This window comes from Schistocerca americana, chromosome 5 (assembly GCF_021461395.2).
Source record: "Schistocerca americana isolate TAMUIC-IGC-003095 chromosome 5, iqSchAmer2.1, whole genome shotgun sequence".
Taxonomy (NCBI): Eukaryota; Metazoa; Arthropoda; class Insecta; order Orthoptera; family Acrididae; genus Schistocerca; species Schistocerca americana.
In genome coordinates, this window is record NC_060123.1 from 448263943 (window position 1) to 448288226 (window position 24284).

The 24284-nt window shown below is 38.0% G+C and overlaps 1 protein-coding gene across 4 annotated transcripts in view; it reads right to left on the minus strand.

Annotated features, from left to right (window-relative positions):
* Positions 1-2206: 2206 nt before the first annotated feature.
* The window catches only part of LOC124615487 (GATOR complex protein WDR59), a 272429-nt gene continuing 250351 nt past the window's right edge, over positions 2207-24284 (minus strand). For 3 of the 4 annotated variants that reach the window (XM_047143428.1, XM_047143427.1, XM_047143424.1), the window contains 2 exons: positions 20549-20702; positions 2207-2819 (listed from right to left, as the gene is read on the minus strand). In XM_047143428.1, coding sequence (XP_046999384.1) covers positions 2680-2819; positions 20549-20702 — 294 coding nt within the window. In that variant the 3' untranslated portion in view covers positions 2207-2679. Of the gene's footprint in view, positions 2820-20548; positions 20703-24284 lie in introns of those variants that run through there. The other variant, XM_047143429.1, reaches the window with a different exon arrangement.

The following is a 24284-nucleotide window of genomic DNA, read 5'->3' on the forward strand; positions in this document are numbered from 1 at the left end:
AAACAAACTGTGGGGAAACACATTTGTTCAATTTGCTGGCATTAGAACAACAAAAATATAAAACAGCAATTTCTACTGATTCATTAAAGACTAAACTGACACATAAAATCCAGATCAGAATAGCAACACAATAATAATTAAAATGACGTGATTCACTTACCTGAAGCAACTGTACTTAATAAAAACAAACATGTAAAATTCCAACACATGTACTTCATAGATGTAGAAATTCTGCACAGAGGATGCAAAGGACAACTAAACTAAGAAATTCTAGGGGAGAAAAGAAAATAATTACTGCTACCTTTGATAAAGTCAAAAATATTTTTGTCTTAATCTATCTGCAGAGTCTTTGATTCTGTACACACCTGAGTGATTTAATAACGTTGTTGTTTGTAATGTTGTTGTTCTAGACAATGAGGCAGTACACAAAACCAAGGTAATATGAAAATGAACAGGAAGGAAAGAGCAGGGTCTGACATATTATCATTGACAAAACCATTACAGATGGAAACCAAATATTTCGCTTACAACTGTATCGACAGTCAACACAAGCTGCCTGATTGGAATGGGAAATGAAGTCAGCCCATTTTCAAAGCAGCCATTTCTGGAATTTACTGACACAGCAGAAAACAAAAATTTGGATGGCTGGATCAGGATTTGACCCCCCAACCCCCACCCACTGCCCAGTGTAATGCCATTGCACCATTTGTTAAGTAATAAGAAAATAAAAGCACAGTAAAACAAAGACTACAAGGGATACTGTTCTACCAAACATTAGCGGGAATAAAATTTTGTAATGTAACCTGTGATTACCGAGTGCTAATATTTCTGTTTCTCCACTCTTCTCTAACCCTCTTTAACTCTTCAGGAATATTCTTCTTTCTCATTAATGACTGAACCATCTCTGTCCAAGTATTAGGTGGCTGACCATTTATTTCTTCTTCAGTTTGCTATTCAGTTCATCATACATTGCGGAAGCCTTTTTTCTTGCATCTTTTTGACATGACCAAACCAGTGTTGTTGCTGCTGTTGAATAAAATCATTAACTGAATTTTGAACATCCATCTGTCTCTGATTACTTCATTTCTTCTCTCTCTCTCTCTCTCTCTCTCTCTCTCTCTCTCTCTCTCCCCTTCGTATCATCAAAAAACATCCCAAGAAATCGATTTCTGCAGCTAACTATTATGAATTTAATTGCAATTCTATTGTGCAAGCTTCTGAATCATATGTAGTAACACTCTCAACTACTATTTTAAATGTTCTTGTTTTAATAGCAATTCTTCTGTGCTTATTCCAGGGGATTCCAATACTTGCTTTGTCTTGTTTTCTATCATTTGGAATTTTCATCCCTTGGTATTTAGGTTCATCACTAGCTGTTACTGTTCCTATCCCTTCTTCCAACACTAAATCTTCATTTATTCCTCCAGTTAAAATGTACTTTATTTTATTTATGTTTACACTTAAATCGCTCTCTTATATTCTTATAACAATTTTCTGGTCATACACTCTACAACCTCGTAGGCGTGGACTAAAATCAGTTAACACTCTGCTAATTCTAATAACAATGCTATTTTATAAGTTACTGGAACGCACACAATTTTACATTTTGAAATAAATCTGAGTCTGGCATTGGCATTTCACAGAAACAGACACATGTTTTAGCCAACCTTAAATTATTTCCAAAAGAACTTGGGGGCTGTGATGATTGCACTGACTTATCAATGGTAATGTACAGTCAAACAAAAAAGGCTCTTTTTGTCTACTACTGCAGTTTACATTACATTCAGTAAAGTGATGATAAAGTTGTCAACTAAAGGTATTCAGTAATGGAACACAATCACTTAAAACAGAAACGATTTGCTGTCTTGTTTTCTTGATCGGATGCTAATTAAGTTCCTTTTAAATAACTGCAGAGTACAAATAATTTTTGAAATGAGATGAGTTCTGGTAAGAAATCACATACAAAATAGTGAATAAAAGCTTCCACAATATTGGTCTGTACTTTTCCCCACAAAACTCGTAACTTGTGGGAGGAAGGCAAGATTGTGTGATTCTCTTTAAAGTCAGGAGTCAGGAGCCACTGTGCAAGAACAGAAGGGAAGGTTATTTATCACTGTCTCAAAGCAAAGCCATTTATCATTTCTTGCTTGCACAAAATGTCTAATTTGGGCAGCACATTTTGGAACAGCATTCAGAAAACTCTCTATTACAATTTTCAGACACTTTAATTGAGTTATATAACAGGCAGTCTTCGAGTAGGTTACACAAAAGAAGTCACAATTAAGTCACCATATAGAGCATGAGAGATTCCATGTGCAAACATTTACGTAATTTATTTACAGTTCTTTCACTCAAAATAAGGAAAGCTCCTGCCAACGAAAATTTAAAATATTATGTACATGGAAAAATTTACAAAAGACCTTACATATAAACTACAAGATGCACAGAGAAACAGAATTTAACAAATGAAGCTCACTTTCTTTCATTACTGTGTGAAGGAAGGCAACAACATACATACACGTGATAAAATTTACAGTAAACATATTTCAAAAATGAAGCTCACTTTCCTTCATTATCATATGAAGGACTGTGGAACAGCAGGTACTAAGATATTTGGTTTCAGTTGTCAAACAGCCTAATGAATACTGATAACTTTCAATGCGTCCAAGTTACCCACTGTTACGTCTCTAAAATAGATGCACTTTCAGCCAGGCAGGAGCAGCCACAGCCTGTTGGACAAACACTATGTGATTCAAACCACCGTTTCATGTGATCCATGTGCCCACCATGACCGCAAACCAAACAGAAATTGGATGATCCTGAAAGAAAAAAAGAAAATACTTTTGCTGGATGTTCTTGTATGTTAATACTTATAATCATGTAGCAGTTCCAGAGATAAAAATGAAAGAAATTAACAACAATAATGCTCAATAAGGCAGAAAAGTACATGATTAGGTGTTATTAACAATGACATAAACAAGGCATTCTCTATGAAAAAGGCAGCCAATAACAAATTGTGATTTGTTAATTTAACGAGCACAGTATTTAAGATAAGCTCATGAAAACTGACTAAATGGCAGGGAAGCTGTGTGATGACCCCATGCCCCCCTCACTGCATCCAATGATATCATTGACAGAGGTCAAAAAGGCAGTTGGTTGGTAGTGATGGGCCCGCCAGGACCCGTGGACAAGGTTTACATTTTTAGTTTTTAATGCATTTGTGAATACTGGAATCACCATCATTTTTAACATATTGAGGCTGAGGCTGATGGACTTACTAAATACAGTTGCTATTTTTAAACTAAAAACCCTAAGGGTGTAATAGCATGTTACTTATTTCTGCAGCTTTTGTTTCCATTGCCTGTTATATTCTTATGTTGCTTGTGTGGTCTCTTGGCTTGTCATAACTGGACTGTTAATGGCTATGGGTAGCAGAATTCCTTTATTCGATACTTTTGTTTGTCATGTGTATCAGCATCTTATGGACTGTACCACTGTTACGCAGAACTGTGTGCGTGCTAGTAATCTCGAAGGTTGTTTCATGGAGTCACAGCTACAGTGTTTCTATACATCTTATTTGGTTTCATCTATGTGTAAAAAAAGCATAAAATAGTGAAATTCAAGTAATATTGCTCACACACACTGCTTGTTAAACTTAGAAGTGAAAGAACTGTTGAATAACTGCTTGGAACTTGACGATCTTGTAGACTAAAATGGCCACCTTTCGTAACACAACAACTGTATGGTTCACCTGAACAATGTTGTAATTAACAGTAAATTGTAGACGACAACAAAAAACTGTTTTCTGCTTTCCTATTTGGGCTTCCTTGATGCAAGCAGTATATATAAGGTAATACATCTTTCTGCATATTTTTGTAGTGGTTATTACACAATTCGTTACATTATCTTTCAAAATCTATATCTATTTTAATTTTCTGGATGAAAAATATTGTATTTGTGCTGTTGCAATTTTGTACTGCTGAAACACACTGGTTCTTCTGTCTTACTCATTGCAGTAACTGAAAGCTAGTTTTGAGAAAATGCAACAAAACACACAATGTTTATTTGCATTACACATTGCACAAGCAGAAGCAGGAGGTATTGAAAAAATCAGCACCATTGCTGTTGAAATCCCACTAAACATGCACATTCAGCATCACATTTTCAGTCCTCAATCAGTAGTTTTTGTCTGACAGATGTGCAAATACACCATGCACTTGGTAGGCGCTGACAGATGGGAAATGCTAATGAATTAGGGAAGTCTACCTTCATGGCATTTTTGATTGGCAGAAGTTTATCATACATGATAGGGAAAACTGAAGTATTAGAGGGTGGTAAATTTATTCTCCCAGCACCTCTCAATACCTTTGCAATGTTTTGACAAACCCACAACTGTAGGATGGTATGCATTTCTCTTTTTAGGGTCGTCTGATGAAATTTGTAACCAGGCATATTCAATTATTTTGTATAAGCTTTTCTGCAACTCTTGGAAGAACGCACTAAGATCCCAGAAATCATCTGGTTTCAACTTGCACACAAGAAATTTGTTGGTGGGTGTGCAATCTGTCATAGGACTTCTACAACATCCCAAACACACACCTTCTACATGCTCCCCAAAATTCATAAACCCAACAATCATGGATGCCCCATTATAGTCAGTTATTGTGCTCCCACAGAAAGAATTTTGGCTCTCACTGACCAACACCAACAACCTATTGCCCAAAACAGAGCCTCCCATATCAAAGATATTTATCGACTTTCCATCATCCTCATCCCCTTAACCTCCTGGATATCTACTCGTCCCTATTGATGCAACTTCCCTATACACCAGCATTGTCCATAGTCCTACCACTATTGAACACTACCTCCCCCAACATCCTTCAGACTCCAAACCCACAATCTCTTTCCTCATACACTTTACTAACTATAGCCCCCATACACACCCTACCACTCATCTGAAGGGAAGGCATAAAAACAAACCTGAAACGCAGCCGTGAGTACCAGCAAGGCACCCTCCCACATCAAACTGTTTATGGGCATCTACAGGAAACTCCTTAGCCTCCCAAAACCCAAATATCTGGTCTGGTTCAGGTTCATCGATGACATCTTCATGATCTGGACCCAGGGTCAGGGCACACTATCCTCATCCCTCTGCGAGTTCAACACCTTCACTCCTATACACTTCACTTGGGCCTCTTCAACCCTGCATGGCTCCTTCCAGGATGTTGACTTCCTCCTCTCTGATGGCTCCATCCACATCTCTGTCCACATTAAACCCACCAACCACCAACAGTACCAGCATTTTGACAGCTGTTGCCCCCTCCGCACCAAAAAATCCCTCCCACATAGCCTGGTCACCTGGGGATGGCATATCTGCAGTGATGGGAACGTCTTTGCCCAGTACTCTGAAGTTCCCACAAAGGCCTTCACAGACAGACACTATCCCCCTGACCTAGTCCACAAACAAATCTCTTATGCCATATCCCCACATGCCCCCAACAACCCCCGGAACCAGCTACAAGGGAGTGCCGCCTTCATAATCCAGTACCACCTCATATTGGAACAACTGAACCACACCCTTGTCAGGGCTTTGATTATATATCATCATGCCCTGAAAAAGGGACATCATATCCAAGATCCTTCCCACCCATCCTAATGTGGTGTTCCATCACCCACCCAACATCCACAACATCCTTGTCCATCCCTATGTCACTCTCAATCCCAACCCCTTGCCACATGGATCATTTCCCCGGGTAAGACCCAGGTGCAAGACCCGCCCAATCCCCCAATCCACCCACACTACAATTACTATTCCAGTCCTGTCACAAACTTATCCTACCCCATCATAAGAGGCTGGGCCACCTGTGAAAGCAACCATGTTATATACCAGTTCTGCTGTAATCATTGTTGTGGATGAATGGCCACCACCAAACTGTGGCCAAGAGCAAACTGGGAACTAATTACATGTGGGGTCCCACAAGGTTCCATTTTAGGGCCCTTACTTTTTCTTGTGTACACCAATGACCTTTCATCAGTAACATTACCAGATGCCAAGTTCATTTTGTTTGCCGATGATACTAACATTGCAATAAATAGCAAATCAAGTGTAGTTTAATAAGATATTTGTGGTCATTAATCAGTGGTTCCCAGCCATTTCCTTGTCACTAAACTTTGAAAAAACACACTACATGCAGTTCAGAACTTGTAAGGAGTGTCCCACGAGTATATGCCGAACATATGATGACAAGCAGATAGGAGAAGTGGACGGTGTTAAATTCTTGGGATTACAGCTTGATAATAAATTCAACTGGGTAAAACACACCACAGAACTACTGAATTATCTTAACAAATCTCTATTTGCAATGCGAATTGTGTCAGACATAGGGGATATAAAAATGAAAAAGCTGGCATACTATGCTTACTTTCATTCTATAATGTCATATGGGATTATTTTTTGCGGTAACTCATCAAGCCAAGCTAAAGTTTTCTGGGCACAAAAACGTTCAGTAAGAGTTATATGTTGTGTGAACTCAAGAACATCCTGCAGAAGCCTGTTTAGGGAACTAGGGATACTAACCACTGCTTCCCAATACATTTATTCTTTAATGAAATTTGTCATTAAAAATATATCACTTTTTCAACCAATAGCTCAATTCATGGAATCAATACTAGAAATAAGAATAATCTTCACAAGGATTTAAAGTCACTTAGTGTTGTACAAAAAGGTGTGCATTATTCAGGAACACACATTTTCAATAACTTGCCAGCAGCCATAAAAAGCTTAACAACCAATGAAATTCAGTTTAAGAGAAGCCTAAAGGATTTATTGGTGGCCAACTCCTTCTACTCCATTGATGAATTTCTCAGTAGAACCAACTGATTTGTGATGTGTGTGTACATATAAGTATAATATAACTTCTGCACAATTTCAGTGCAGTAATGTGTTCATTGCATTGTAGTAGTTGTATTACACCTTTATTACCTTATAAACAAATAAAAAACTTTTTTATTTTAAATTCAGTGCATTAGTACTTGTAAAATGACTCTTTCATATAGTGTTCATTAAAAAATGACGATCATTCCACTTGGGACCTGTGGAATGGAACATTAGCTTATTTGTTTGAGTTGTAAATATTTGTCATGTATTGTTGTTTTTCTGACATGTTCTACATCCTGGAGGACCTCCTCACTACAGATCAATTGGGAAGAAAGTAAATCTAATCTAATCTAAAGTGGACCACCTCATGGCACAACATGCAGCTGTATGTACCATACTTTATTTCAATGCCTGCTTCACAACCTGGGCCATCTGAATCCTCCCCTCCACCACCGGTTTTGCTGAACTGCACTCCAAAATTCATCCCAGCCTCAACCTATGGTAACCTACTCTTCCCAAACCCTCCACCCAACTTTTCTGCTCCCTCTGTCCTTTCACTTCCTCACAATTCTCCTCCCCTCACGCTCACTGTGCACTGCTCCCGCCGGCGCATCTACTGGTCTTTTCACCTTCTCTGCTGGTCTCCTTTCTGTTCCCTGTGTTTCCCCCTCCTCTTCCAGCTCCACAGCCTACTGACACTGTACCTGTGACCCCTGTCCAGCCACCTCCAGACTCTGCGTGCTCTGACAACCAGCACTGAGTCCTCTTCCCCCATCCGCATGCTGCTATCCCTTCACCTTCCTAACCACCCTCCAGACTGCAGCTCCTGTCTGGCTGAAGTGGACAGTGGTAGCAGTTGTGTGTGTTGAGGTGTGCTTGCTTGTAAGAATGTGTGAAGGCTTCTCTTTTCTGAAGAAGCCTTTGTTCGAAAGGTAATATGTAACAGTCTTTTCATTGTGCCTGTCTGCAACTCAACCTGTCATCTTAATGGTGAGCAGCAATCTGGCCTTGTAACAAGAGGACTACTGCTGACAATATACAGAAGAAAGATTCACCTGACAACAGAAGGTTATCTGTCGAAGAATGATGCATAAAATCACAATATCACCTGTTGTTTTAATTTTTCTAGTACTAGTACCAAGTATTTTGTATGCCACTTTATACATAGAATGGAGAAATGTGCTTTCTGTTTCAATTTTTTAAAATTCTGTCAGAAGAATGTTCACTGACCGACAGCACAAGAAGCTGTCACAATATGAACATGCATTCGACTTGGCACACCAAATTTTAATTTAAAATCACTTCTGAAAATCTCTCTGTACATACCTTTGCAGATATTTAGTACAGGGTGCTAAGGACATGCATTTTGTGCATCCTCAGATCTGTACTTAAATATCAACCATCATTTTTATGCCTTTCTTCCTTTGAAAACAATTCAGTCTGTCTCTGTCATGATCCAGATTTTATGATGACTGTTAGAATGCTTCCCTTTTGACTTTGAGGGTCAGATTATTCTTTAATTTATCGATCAAAATTTGTACTCCGTGAGACATAACATGAAAATCGTTCCATAGTATCCTTTGACAAAAGCGTACCTTGATGATTTCTAATGGCAAATGATATTGAAATGAACAATGGTGACAAGTCTTACTTTCTTCTGTAGTTCATTTCTTCATATCAGCCATATCACTGTACTAGACAGCCCTGAATTATGTCTGCTTATCATAATAAAATCTCCTTATCATTCATCAATAAATCTTTGCATGAAAACAAACAGTGGCACACTATTTCCTAGAAAAGAACGAAATTCAATTCCTAATAATTTTGAACATTTCTCTCGATATGTGTTAAATGAAAACTGTACGAAAAACTGCAATTATGTTCAAAAAATTCCACTTTCGACTATGTGATACACTACTACGTTACAATGCTATTCGAATTATGAGAAACTTATTTTACTGTTCCAGTCAACATTTCAGGTGACAGTTTTCCAGAAACAGGACTATTTCTCCACAGTGCCTTAACAGCGCCTTAATAACAACTTGCGTATATTGTCCTTCCAGACTTAAATGCTAAATTTACTTCTGTGCTCTGCTTGTTACCACAACATTTGCTGTTTTACTTGTGATGCCTTCACTTATAATGTTGCTTGCCACAACAAAGAATTTTGTGGTTCGACAGTGGTGCCAAAGGTTACGTAATGCAGAAAAATTTAATCTGTACATGCAGGACCACAGATACAACACTATTCTGACTCTTAACTCCCTTTCAACAAAAATTTCATTTACAACATTGTTTGAGCGGACAATTCAATCATTCATGTGAACAGCAGAGAGAAAATAAGAAGTACTGTGAAAAATCTAGTACACATGCTCTGCTCTTCCTTCAGAATAATGAAAAATGTGATACAACTGAAAGCTAAAATATGTGGAAACAATGTCCTTAAAAAAATTACAGTTCCTATTAGAGTAATTTTTGATAAATGCACGCCTAATCTTAAAGAAGAAAGATGATAGTGCTTTAGGAAAACTATTTTTAAAAAATGTGAATAATAGTAAATTGTCTATGGCATTTGGCTTCAATCAGACTGCCAATGCACCAACCTCCAGTGAATTAAATGTCATACTTATACTAAAACAGAAGAAGCGCACCTACTTACCAACAGCTGAAAGAGGAACAAAGGAAGGAAAAAAGATCAGGAATTAATGAATTAATGCCCTATTGACAATGTTATTACAGAGGGCACACAAGCTGACATTGGTCAAGGATTGTTGTTGTGGTCTTCAGTCCAAAGGCTAATCAGATGCAGCTCTCGCTAGTTTATCCAGTTCAAGCCTCTTCAGCTCTGCATAACTACTGAAACCTACACACATTTGAAGCTGCTTAGCTTTGGGCTCCTTCAATAGGCAGGGTTGAGTAACTCTGTACATCAGGGAGCACAGGACAAGTTTTACAATGAGGTGTTCACAAAGACTCTCAATTTCCTGTTTAACAGCACACGCTCTTTTTTTGGTAAACTCAATGTGTGAATGAAAGATCGAAACAGAATCTGAGTTTTCTCAAACTATCTAGCAGCTCCTTACCTGCCTTACATTGTATGTCTGTCTATATTTTTGCTGTGAATTTGAGATATGAAGAAAATTTTACAGCCAAGATTGCATTCAATACTATTAATTCCTGATGACCAGTTTCAACAGTTAAGACTGTCATCCTCCGATCTGTAAAGTGACGCATTTACGTAGAGTACGTATACAATCATTATTTATATTTATCATTACAAATGAGATAATAGGAAGTTTATGTTTTCATACATACCTTTAAAAAACTTGTTGTTATATGTCCTATTCCATTACAACTATCACATATGCCATGTTGACATTATAATGGACAGCATGTGGCACATTCCACATAGGTTTGTTAAAAATTTAAAGAATCTGGTTTGTCAGAAACAAAAGCGATATAGCTAAAAACCACCTTGTGTAACTAGGGGTGTCCATACACATAAAGCCCTCCATTGACACTTGTTAGATGTTGAATTTCATACCAGTGTGCATTTGTGCACTTGTTTACATTTACATGATGAGTTAAATACATCATGGATCCGCAGTACAGAATTAAACTCATTGACTATAAAACATAGATAAGTCATGCAAATAATTGCAATCTACCTAGTTATCTGAAAACCAGATTGTACCTTTGTTTTAATTTTATTTAAAATTACGAGTATCTTTTAGAGGAGTTGTTTAACATTTGAAAACTACACTGATTTTTATGTAGTAAGTGTTTATACACTTCTACAAGAATTTTTTTTAACAATATGCTTTGTAGATACTGTATGATTTACGTATTGGTTTTATTATATTATATTACTGTATATATGCTATCAGAACATAATCAGCCTCCCCCCTCACATGCTATTATCCAGTATCCCCATGAGACGTAAGACACAACCTAAGTCTTGAAAAATGTGAGTGGTCTGGGAAGTAGAGGAGAAAGTGGATATAAATAACTTGAGCACTGCTAACTGAAAATTGCAGTTTCTAGGCCTAGAAAATGAAGGGGGAGGCAGTGGGGGAATATGAAGAGAGAAAAAACAAGGAGGTGGGGGAGAGGACACTACGAACTGATGACTGTAGTGACGCGTGCACATACCTTCAAAAGGTCATGCTTGTGGCAGTGCTATGTCTCCTGCAGAGGGCGCATCAGGTTTGTATTTCTGTGTGTGTGTGTGTGTATGTGTGTGTGTGAGAGAGAGAGAGAGAGAGAGAGAGAGAGAGAGAGAGAGAGAGAGAGAGAGAGAGAGAGATCACCACAGAGCCCACCACTGGCCCCAGTCTATTTAAAGCTACTAAAACTAAGTGTGTTGCTACAGTTCTTTGCATACGTAATTGGTTCCTCCCTAATGGTACTTAAATACTGTGTTCAAGTTGTTAATACTTCAGTGAAAAAAGTTGTGTTCAGTCTACTGGTCGTGTTGTACTTATACCTAATTACAACATGATTGATACAAATTTCTACTTTTCCAATGGCTGATGGCATTACGGAGGACACTTGGTTGAACAGCAAGAATCATTTGCCGCACCACTGTACCACCAATCACAAGTGCTGGACAATCAAACTCAGGTACTTCAATCATTGGCTTCTGTTTCGTCTAGTCAGCATGCTCCTCAATCTGTATTACCTGCTGCTTTGCCCTCTGCGGCCACCATGGTTCACCCAATTCCCTTTTATACATACAACCATACAATGGAACGGGACACATACAAGAAACATCTGCGACAACACTTGAAAGTTTTTGGAGTTACTGATGCTATTTTATGTTATGCCTCGTTCCTTCCCTATTGCTAACAATGTGTCAAGTCCTATGGCAGCTCACCCCTTTGCAGGATCCGTCTTCTTTAATGTTTGACCAAATGTGTGAACTCCTTTCAAAATACTTTTGTAAATGCAACCATGTTATTGCATCCCAGGTTGAGTTTTACGACTGTAGGAAGCAACCACATCAATCCTGTTGAGCATGGGCAGCTGAACTCCATGGGATACATCGTCATCATCATTTTGTGTCTGATGTGCAATAAGAGCCGTATGCAGATCAGATGGTGAGAGATGCTATCATTCATTTGGATCCGGATTGTGAGCTGCAAGAGTGTGAAAATCCATCCCTTTCTCAGGTTTTAACTACTGCACAATCGTTCAAGGCGTCACGAGCTGCGGATAACCAAATTGAGTCACAGTGTGATGTATCAGCAATCCCACCCTCTCCTCCACAGCAAGCTTCAGATAGTTTGCAGGGAGAAGACATGGTCTTGGTGATCTGCACACGATCACAGCATCAAGGTGGCTGGTCTCGCTCCCAGCAGCAACTGCACCAACAAAGAAAACGGGCCAGTAAACAGCAACAATGTGTTCCACACTCTGGTCCGGCCCTTATTGTTTCATTAACCACGAGCATCCATACTGCCCAAAACGCTGGGCTACCTATCACAATTGCAACAAAAAAGGTCACATTGTTTCCATTTGTACTGCAAAAATTCAGCACAACGATCCCTATGGGGATATGGACGTAAACATTATGTTGGCTATTTCCATTGCACCAAGCAAGCTTTTCATTGATGTTACAGATTTTCTTCAAGTTCTGTATATGCAAGTGGATACAAGAGCTGCGGTAACCTTCTTAAACTCACAAACTCACATGGACTTGGGCTCCCCACTGCTTCTCCCTGTATCATGAAAATTAGTAAATTACAATGAAGAGAGTATTCTTCTTCTTGGCCAATTCTCCACCCCAGTGGCCTACAAGTTAGTAGTTTGATCACTCAACTTTCTTGTTGTAGATAACACATGCATGGAGAATATTTTTGGATCATATGCTTTTAAGTTGTTTGGTTTTACCATTTCAGATGAAGTGAATTTAGTGCCTGAACAAGGCCAAGTACAGAGCTAGATGCATTATGTTTTGGGATTTCCTCTTTATTATCTTCTGGATTGGGGTGTGTCAGCAATTTTAAAGTGCACGTTATCATGAAACCTTCTGCTCAGCCTCTTTTTTCTGGGCTTGTCTAGTTCCAGTGGCACTCGGGAAACAAGTCAAAGATGAATTAAATCACCTCGCGGAATCCAGTACTGTTTGGTCTATTGCAATATGTGAGTGGTCCACCCCCTTAGTTATAATAAAGAAACTGTTGGGCCGGTTATGTATCTGAGGTAATTTTAAAATTTCTGTGAATGCATAATCTATAGCGGATACATATCTGATATGTCCAGATGAACTCTTTGCAAAATTATCAGGTAGTCAATACTTCTAAAAAATTGACTCGTTGGATGCCTATTCACAACTCCCGTTAGTTACAGAGTCATAGTGTATGCTAGTTGTCAATAACAGTTTTTAACTGCACTAATACTTGCAATTGCCTTCTGCAGTAGCCAGTGTTCCCACTATTTTTCAACTTTTTTGGAACAAATATTAGTGTCTGCACCATGTTGTCCAAACTATTTGGGGGACACTGTAGTTTCCAGTGCCTCCACTGAGGAACATTTACATAATGTCTGTATTTTATTTTCTGCCTTCCAGGTGACTGGGGTGAAGTGTAAATTTAAAAAATGTCAATTTTTGTAACCTCCTATAGTTTCAATGGCTGTGTGCATCTATTGCATAACGCTGTAGAACGCGGGTGACCTTGAAACGGACTTAGTCGCTGCACGAGGCGCCTGGCGGTTCGCGTTAGAGTTTTAACTAAGCGCGATCCGCTGGAAAAGTCTGCTTCCAGTGCCGCCATTGCGCTACTGAGCGGGCTTACTTCCTGCCACGCCCAGATAAGCTTATCAGTATGAAGTTTCTCATGAAAATCTCAAACCCCTGCATCAACAGTCTCTACTATTGTATCACTTCCACACACTACGTCAGTCCAATAACTTCAGGTTTTTCTAAACAAAGTCACCTACTACCACAAATTTTTGCTTGGGGCAGTGACATATGTGCAGCCGTTACATGCATTGCTGCACAAAAGGACTTGGTTTTGTTGGTTACCTGCTTGTGGAACCTCATTTTCCATCCTTAAGACCATGTTGCAGTCTGCGCCCTGCTTAGTGACATACTAACCAGGTCTCCACTTGGTCCTTGTGACGGATGTTTCAGAGTACGGGTTCGGGGCAGTATTGCATCATAGATATCTCGACGGCTCTGAGCAGCCTCAAAACGCTGACTTCTGTTCAAACTAGGTACTCTTGATAGAAAAGGAAGCTTTCGCCTTTGTATATGCTGGGAAGAAATTCCATGTTTTTCTCTATGGCACAAAATTCCACGTGGTCACCAATCACCGACCATCGGTTCTCTTATTTAGTCCTTGTGTCGTCACCAGATAAAATGACATTCTTCATAAATGACTTACACAAGAACTTTCCACTGAAATGAATCTGTACCTTTGTGGTGCCTGTTCAGTAGTAGATGACAATCCCCTCTGTGACAAATGAACCATATGAGAGCAGTTACATGCTGTTTCTTTGAAATTTTCATATCTTATGTAATAAAAAGGAGTTCTTGGGTTATTATGCCGTTTGGTAATTTTTAATGACATTTCATTTATCTTTTTATATTTCATTTTCTGTTATATTTTTGGAATTCATTGTCTTCCATTTTTGCTTTATCTCAGAAAATGTTAATATCCTATGAAATCAAAGTAGCTTCTTTTACTAATTACCATTGCTTTTGGCAATACACAAAGTACTACAAATCCTTAATAGAAATTGTATTTAAGATTACACAATCACTAATTCTCTACAAAATATGTTTGTATTCCAAATATCATTTCTAGATGAAAAATTTTTGCAAACTGCTGCAATGTCATGTAACAAACCAAATGTAATATCTTTGTTTACTTTGCAATAACTAGTCTTGAGGAGCCTGTGTGAGGTAATTTCCATATAGGCTCAACATATTTATTTAGGGTTCAGACTGATATCATTAGCCATTCGTATAATTTATCACAATATTCAGACTTAGGCATTTAAGTTCTGCACAATTGTAGTGTTCATATTAAACAAGTTTTGACTTTGTCAGTATACGGACACCTGATAGTATTCCGTGTGAAATACATAACATAAAAACTTAGCTTGAACAATTACATTAAACCAGCAACCAAGTAGCATAAGAGGAGAAGCAGCAACTTTTTCAAGGTAACTACTTTTCTCCTAATATACATGTACATTTATTAAATAATTCTTGTATATATCAGTTTGAGTATATTAGCACTAGCCATTACTTGTTGGTAATATGTTTACAGTAGCTGCCTAGAATGGCTGTTTTTACATGTTAATGTATAGCTTGACTCACTTCAAGTTCCTGATGGCTCCCTTGCCCAGTGGAATTTAAAGAGCATGATGTATGAATTACTAAATGACTGCATGAATGAAATCCTACAGACTAATGTCACTGCCAGGAAAAAAGAATGCAGCATCCTCATGGACAAGAATATTTTATTGACATGTGATGTGACAGATTGTTCATTACTGTAGGAGTGTACGATAACAAATTCAGACAGAATGAAACACACGTCACAGTGATGGACTCCACATTATCAAGCTCGGGCTGGGACCCGTGTGTCGTGGAGGAATGCACACATGTGTACATCCATCACACACATTTAGACAAAATCTACTCTTATCACTGAAGACAAGAGGGTGCCATTCCACTCTTCAGTCGACTCTTTCACAACACCAGAGTGGCATGCTTGGTGGTGTCATGGTGTCTGCGGTAGCCTGGTGAAGGTACACGTGATCTTAACCCTGCTGCAGGCAGACAGATCCCAATGATCCTTGGTGACACAGCAGCTGCAACATGTGTCCAGATTTCTTCCCTAGATTACATGCGGCTAGCCATCACTCCTTGCACAATGTGCTGATCTTGATGAATGTCTCTACTACTCACACATTCAGAACGTGGTCTTCAAGTGCAGCAACATTCCACAGACCACTGCTGAAAGCAGCAACACAACACAGATACACTGTGCCCAACATATGCAGCAATCCACTGACATGTCCATCCAGCTTTCCGCAGACCCACATTGTGACCTCATTCAAATGGCTTAATTTGTTCAGAGGTCACAAAGACACAACCCCTTCAGTATGCACACATTATACAGTGGTGTCACTCAATATAGCCCTTGATGGTGTTGCATTATTTTTTTCCAGCAGTGTATATAAAGATCACGTTGCTTATAGAACCTCAAAACTGTTGGAAATTTCATTTAGAATCAATGAATCAACGCCTCTGCTAGAACATTCATCTTCAGTGTTGTCGTTAAGGATGCATTTATATATGTGCCATTTTGCGTTATTTTTCATTTTGAGTCTAATTGCCTTACGGTACTTTCATTCTGTGAACTAATAAAAGTTTTTTATTTAGTATCAAACCGGAAATGCGTTTTCATTTAAAACTCGAACCACAAAAGGTTACAGGTCCAGACCACATAGTTTGGTGATATTATGGAAAACTATGGTTTACTTGAAGCAAGCAAAAACTACACGTGTCTCTATTGCATCAGACACAAATACATAATGCTGACATCATGAGTTTGAGCACGGCTAAACTGTTGCCATTAACTGAAAAACTAAAGGGAAGAGAAAACTATAATGCATGCCACTTTGCAATGAAAATGTATTTACAAAACAAACAACTGTGGCAGTCCATAATGGGCGAGATCAGAAACAAAGTTTAGATATGTACCGCAAAGCCTAAAATAATCTTACCAGGGAACCTACAGAACACCTCAACTGCGAAAGAAGCTTGGGATAAGTTAAAACAAATTTATGAAGATTCGGGACTTTATCGAAGAATAGGTTGTCGAGAACATTTTTAACTACAAGAGTGAAGAACTGTTCAGCTGTGGAAGAGCATGTGTCAAGAATAATTACAATGTCAAACAAATTAAATGGTCTAAGCTTTGAATTTCAAGACAAATGGGTAGGATGTATTCTGTTAGCAGGGCTGCCTAATGAGTACAAATCAATCCTGATGGCTTTAGAGAATTCCAATATGGCAATAACGAGTAATTCTACTAAAAACAAATTACTACAGGAAGTGAAGGATGAGGCACATGGCAATTCAAGTTTTAATTACGCTCTTCAAGCAAAAACAGACAACTGCAACCCATATTAAGTCCCAGAGGTCCGAGGTATTACAGCTGCAACAAACATGTACACACAGCAAAGAGATGTTGCAGCAAAAATGAGGCAAGTGGAAAATCTCCCTTGAAAGAAAATAGTTATAAGACATTCTTAATGACATCAGCATCAGCTAAAGCTATACACAAAGACTGGTACATGGATTCTGGTGCGTCAGCACATACGTCAAAGTACCCACGTGATCTGAATTTCACAGCAACAGTGCCCAATTCACAAGTGGTGATGGCTAATGATTAAAATGTACCCAGTAAAGGAACAGGATCCAAAAGCAGGCAGAGAGATGACAAACATTAGGGTAACAGACATGCTGTGCTCTATGTCCCTCAGTTAAGTACAAATTTACTTTCTGTCAGAAAAATAGTGAAACAGGGCCATTTGGTCTTCTTTGATGATAGAGGCTGTCAAATTTGTGATGCAGAGAAGAAATTGGTAGCTACAGTATTATTAATCAACGTAATGTATAAACAGTGTTGAAGCAATGTCTGCTTCCTTGTTTAATAGTGCAAATCTATGGCACAGAAGATTAGGGATCTACACTCAGATGCGATGGAGGAATTACGAAAAGGTTTGGTTAATGGCATCATATACAAAAGAGCCATCAGTACTCTGTGCATTATGTGCCTAGAAAGTAAGCAAACTATATTTTCCTTCCCACATTACACTTTTAGAGCTCAAAGGATTTTGGAGTTGGTACATTCAGATTTGTGTGGTCACATGCAAACATCATCAGTTGAGGGAGCTAAATATTTTCTAACTCTGATTGATGATTTTTCGAGAGTAATAAATACCAAGTATCTGATATTATTCGCAATTTTAAGAAATTTGTAGAAAATCAGACAGGTGAAAGACTTTGTACATTATAAGCTGATAATCGAAAGGAATATGTAAACGAACGGTTGATGGAATTCTTTAGGGGTGACCACACTTCCCCACACTAAAGAACAAAATGGTGCAGCAGAATAATACAATAGAATGAACATGGGGAAGGTAAGATGTGCGTTATCTGATGTGAAATTATGTACAAAATTTTTGGGAGAATCGGTCTTCACCACAGTTTATCCTATTAATAGACCACCAACAAAAGCTCTGAACAATATAACACCAAAGGAAGCTTTCTCAGGGAAGAAACCTGACCTCTGACATCTGATATTATTCAACAGTAAGGTGTATATTCACACACGAAAAGCCAATTGGCACAAATAGGACAAGAACTATGATCAGTGCATACTTTTTGGATACTGCGAAGACAGTAAGGAATACCGGTTGTTCAGTCCTGTTCATCAAAGACTTATAAAAGCAAGAGATGTAATTTTTAAAGAAGAAACAATTCAAAAGAGAAATGACGAGCCAGGAATATCTGATCCTGATCATTTGCAGGAACCAAACCAGATATTTATTCTGTTCACAACTAAGGAGAAGAACATTGAGGCACATAACGATTCAAGGGACACCATGCCATATAGTAGTGTTTCAGAAGAATTAGGCTCAGTTGAGGCACAAGACGATTCAAGGACTGCCACAGCAGATAACAGCATTTCAGAAGACTCAGTCAAAATAAACAAAGACTATGAACCACCAAAATAAGTACTCAGAAGATCTTCCCAAAAAGCAAGACCGAAGAAGATGGATGAATGCGTGTCCTATCACACTAAAGATTCACACAAATCAGAACCATCAACTTTGGAAAAAGCATTGCAGTCTAGGGTCTCACAGAAATGGATTGAAGAAATTCAGGAAGAATTAAAGTCACAAGCAGAAAATCAACCTTGGGAATTAGCAAGTCTGCCTCCAGGCAAAAAAAAAAGATATCAATCTCAAGCAGATCTTTAAGATAAAGGGAGACTTACAAGGACAAATAATCCATCGTAAAACTCATCTGAAAGTTATGGGACATGCATAAGTCAGAGGTTTGGATTATGACAGAGCTTATGTGCCAGTGATATGAAACAATTCACTGTTATTTATTTAATCTAGTTGCCAAATATGATTTTGACATTGCCCATTGTGACATAGTGAGAGCTTTTTTGCAAGGTAACTTAAAAGAAGAAATTTATGTTAAAATTCCTACAGTTCACTACATGACAAAGACAGTTAAAGAGGAAGGCATTAAAAGACTTAAGGAAGCAGTCTACAGACTTAACAGGGAAGTTGCTGTTGGAACATTAAAATGGACAAAGCTGTACTAAGTCTGAATTTTGGTACATCCACAGCTGACACTTGTGTTTACTACAAAAATGAAATATATTCATTGTAGCAGTTTATGTAGATGACTTGCTAATTTTTTGCAACAAAAAACTGCATTTAAAGGGAAGTTAAAGGAACATTTTAAACTAAAAGACCTCAGAGATGTAGCTAATTGTCTAAGAATCTGACTATCGAGGCTGCAAACATTGACTTTTATGGATCGACCAGACCCATTATACACATTTGATTTTACACGGAAGATTGCCATCCAGTATCCATGCCACTGGATAACAGTCAAGTATGAGCTCACTAAATGACCACAAAGACAGGGAGAGAAAAAAATGCCATAAAGAATGCCCCATACAGAGAAGATAAGTGCTAGGCAAGATCTAGCATAAGCAATTGTAATGGTGAGTCAGTTTAATACTAACCCCAGAATACCCCACTGGCAAGCAGTAAACAGAATTCTATGATATATAAAAGGAATTAAATATATAAAAGAAAATAAATATTTCAAAGTATAATTTTCTAAAAATGAGGGCCATGAATCACAGGATACACTGATGTTGACTAGGCTGGTGACACTGCAGATACAAATCAACCACTGGTTTCTTGTTTATGTCACAAGGTGCAGCAGTTTCACGGAACAGCAGAAAACAACCAATGGTAGCTCTCTTGAAAACAGAAGCAGAATATGTGGCATTAGCTTCTGTATGTCAGGAAGCCTTTGGCTGCAATGGTTGCAGAGAGAAATATTCCCTTTCCCAAATGAAGACTTGATTAAATTGTTTTGTGACAACAAAGGTGCAATTGATCTGTCAAGGGCAAGAGGATACAAAGGTCGCGCTAAACACATTGACATCAGACATCATTTCATCAAAGAAAAAACTGATTCAGGAGAAATCACGATGGTGCACATTTCAATGAGAGGAATGTTTGCACACATGATGATGAAGCCACTGCCAAGAACCAGACATTATCAACTAATCCAAGGATTTGGACTACGAAGCTGAAATGCTGAGAGGCATCGTTTCTGGTGGGAGTGATGGAAATTTCATTTAGTATCAATGCCTCTGCTAGAACATTCATCTTTGGTGTTGTTGCAATGGACAGTTTTATATATCTGCTCTTTTGCATTATTTTTTGTTTTAAGTCTAACCATGTTACTTTTGTTCGGTGAACTAATAAAAGTTCGTTATTTAGTTTCACACCAGAACTGAATTTTCTGACTAAACAGTGCAAGGTCTCCAGCTCAGAGTAACAACAAATATTTCAAAAGTGTAAGATACAATAAATTGAAAAACTTACCTCGCACTGAGATGCGGCAAATCACACATTGAAAACTTAGTCTCTTGCACAATGAGCAGCCAGGACCTCGTATCTGCTTGTTACAACTTGTGCATTCAGTGAAAAACTCAACACCTCTATGTGGTTCAGGTGGTGTACACAGATACTTCAGTACCTGGAAAGTTACATTTGAGAATTTCAGGTTACAGGTATAGAAGCCAATAAAATATGATCCAAACTGAAAACAACTTCTTTCATTTGCAAATTACTATGAAATGAAATAACATTATTGACAGCTTGTGGCTGTGGCTTTGGTACAGCACTGTGTTAGCGAACATCTACCTAACTGATGAACGATGATCATCAGAGTGAAAGTATTTTTTATAAGTTATTTTGTTTAGGATAGTTAACTGTTTGGGAGCCACATACACTGGTTGAGCAGTTATTCCACAATGCAACATACTGGCTCGGAGAAGCGAGGCGTGCCACGGAATAGTGCCTACCATGACAATTAGAATGGTGTCATGGAAGCTTAGCAGTTAGATGGTTCAAAGCTGTAATTAGTGCATATCATACAGATTCAATAGAATGACAGATTAATGTACCATATTTACCCAAACATAAGATGACCCTGAATATAAGACGACCTATCCCCACCCTTTTTAAAGAGGATCCTTGAGAACATTTATTTTTAACGTATTCTGACTGATCAAAGTTAAAAACTTTCTCTGCCTCATCAGTTAACGTACACCTACTCTATACTTATGCCATTTATTGATTGTCTACATTATGATACTACAAGGAGAAATAAAATAAACAAGAAAGTTAGTGTAAACAGTTTCTATCTCTTCACTGGCTTTTTTGTTTACTTAAACTGTTGTCTGTGGTATCAATATTTTTCAAAATTGTCATAATCCCACCAGAACAGCTGTGAATCTTGTATCTTTTATTGTCACAAATATTTGGCTGTTTCATCCAAATATGTTGTGATTTCTGGAAGGTGATTCCGATGAGACCTGAGAACACAGCCTTCCCCCCCCCCCCCCCCCCCCCCTTCCTGAAAACATGGCGAATTTCGGCTTCTATACTGACATGAGAATGTTACAAATACTTCCAAAAATATTGTCTACCTGCCACTCTCTCATTGGCTGTGTAGAACCAGCAGCTGGCACACCCCCAATCGGTCCCGTCATACTTCCTGGTGAGTGTCAACAATATTGCTGCACCAAGCATATAAGTACATCACTGGCCCCAATCTACACTTTTCGCACATCCTGCAGAAATGTATGTTATTGTTGAGTACTTGTTCAATTTTAAAGTCAGTTCGATTTCAAATGCAAGTAGATTCAGGCAAATTGCAGTTTAAACATGGTAGATGTTCATAAAAAGCCAAAGTACACAATGTACTTTCCTATGGGTGGCAACATGAAGTAATTTCCGCTCGCTCACAGCCGTGCTTGTTTCCTGTGTCCCATCCAAAATTCTGTAGTGCTGTTCGTGAGCAGCAGTAAAACTTGGACATCAGTATCTCCTAGGGAGCAGCTCACATGTAACAGCAGCAACTAATTCATAAACAAAAGATCGAAATCGTGATTCAGTCCCATTCCTCAACCTGACGTTTAGTTATGTCTGATGATACTATCTCAGAAATGGGTCTTTCCGTTGTAACTTATTTTTGCGATAACAATTGCAGTCAGTTTAATGCAATTTATTTCATTTTTTAGACATTTAATCCTGGAATAATTTTCTTTCTTATTTCATCTGAATATTGTCGCTTGCTCCATAGCAGATTAAAAGCTGGCAATGTTTTTCCACGGTATTCTAACACATGAACATCAACCAAATTTCTCATTTGCAACCCGAGTGGCAAATCATTATAGTTTCTCACAGACAAATAAAATATTGACTTGGGTACAGACTCAAGTAATGGTTTATAAATGAGAAGATTTTCACCTTTGAATGTTACCTTTACTTAAAAACCAGCTTAGATGTATGTATATGGTACCCATACATATGAGAACGTTTATTAAAAAACAGTTCAAATACAAGAAAAGTCTGTAAGTTGATAGAATTTAATGACATTTCCTCCCGTGTTTTACAATATTGTCAGTTTTTAAGCACACCATTAAATTGTTGTAGTCGCTAGTACATAGTTTCTCATGTCTCCTTTGTGCTAGTGCCACGAGTCAAATTTCACATGACTAGTTGAGCAAGGTTGACTGTATCGAGCACTTCGGCATATTCGGAAATCGTAAGCCTATCTGAATGCAAGCATTGTTTGCTTTGCCCTATCCTTTTTGACTGTTCAAAATAAATTTGTATGAAACCTCAATAGCCAAGGCTTCAGCTGTAAATGTATGACAATCTCTTTACCAAACAATGTAAAAATGTTTACCTCAACAGCAATTGCATAATCTGTGAATATAAGATGACCCCGTATTTTTTGAATGACAAATCGAGGAAAAGACCTCGCCTTATAATTGGGTGATACGGAATGTCCACAAATTGCATATGCAGTATTAACTTATTGTAACTGTAGGATCAATATAATCATATTCAGATGAAGGGCTTTCTATCATTGGTGGAAAATTGAAGATACATAAAAATATTATGAAATCCACCTTCATTAACAGTATTTCACCATCAAATCCGTTATAAACAAAAATCTATTGTAACCCACCTCCTCTTAACTATAAGCTGCACCTTGACCTGAAATATTTTATAATTATAAATCTTGAGAATTATAACTCTAAAAAGATTCTCTGAAAACGGAGATATACAAACAAATAAATCAAGTAGAGTAAATAGTGTATTATCAATCACGGGGTAGGTTCCTCTGAATGGAATGAGATACCACCAAATTTTTTGGGTTTAAAGACCTTAACTAATAGTACCCTGGTAAATATAATTAACATTTAAAATAATAGGGTATCTAATCCTAGTTTATTATTTAAATTTCACAGATTCATAAAAAGAGCTATAAATAAATTTTAACATTTCACCTTACAAATCTATATTTTAACCCTAAAAATATAAACAACTGTTTTAACCAATAATATTCACTTGTATCAATCGTATAACCGCGGCTGCTGGCACGAACTATGCCGAGACTAAATCAATTGCTAAATCCAAAATCACTTGATAATTAAATCAAATTACTGCAAAAGTTGCCTCAGACTGCAGTTTTGTGTGTGTGTGTGTGTGTGTGTGTGTGTGTGTGTGTGTGTCTGTCTTTTTGTTGTGCCTATCTGCAACTCAGCATCTATGCTATATGCTGTGGTAACTTTCCTTTTCGTATTAGTGTTACATTCCATCCTGGATTTTTCATTGTTTGAAGATATATAAAATCAAACAATGGAAAATCCAGGATGGGATGTAACAATATTATGAGAAGGAAAGTTGCTGCTCACCATATAGTGGAGGTGCTGAGTCGCAGATAGGCACAACAAAAAGGTTTTCACACTTAAAGCTTTCGGCCAATGGCCTGTGTCAACAATACACACACACACACACACACACACACACACACACACACAAACGCAACTCACTGAAACCACAGTTGCCTGAGGCTGAGATTGTGTGTGTGAGTTGCATTTGCGTGTGTGTGTGTGCGTGTGTGTGTGTGTGTTTTAACAAAGGCCATTGGTCGAAAGATTTAAGTCTGAAAATCTTTTTGTTGTGCCTATCTGTGACTCAGCATCTCCGCTATATGGTGAGTAGCAACTTTCCTTCTCATAATATTGAAGATATACAAAAG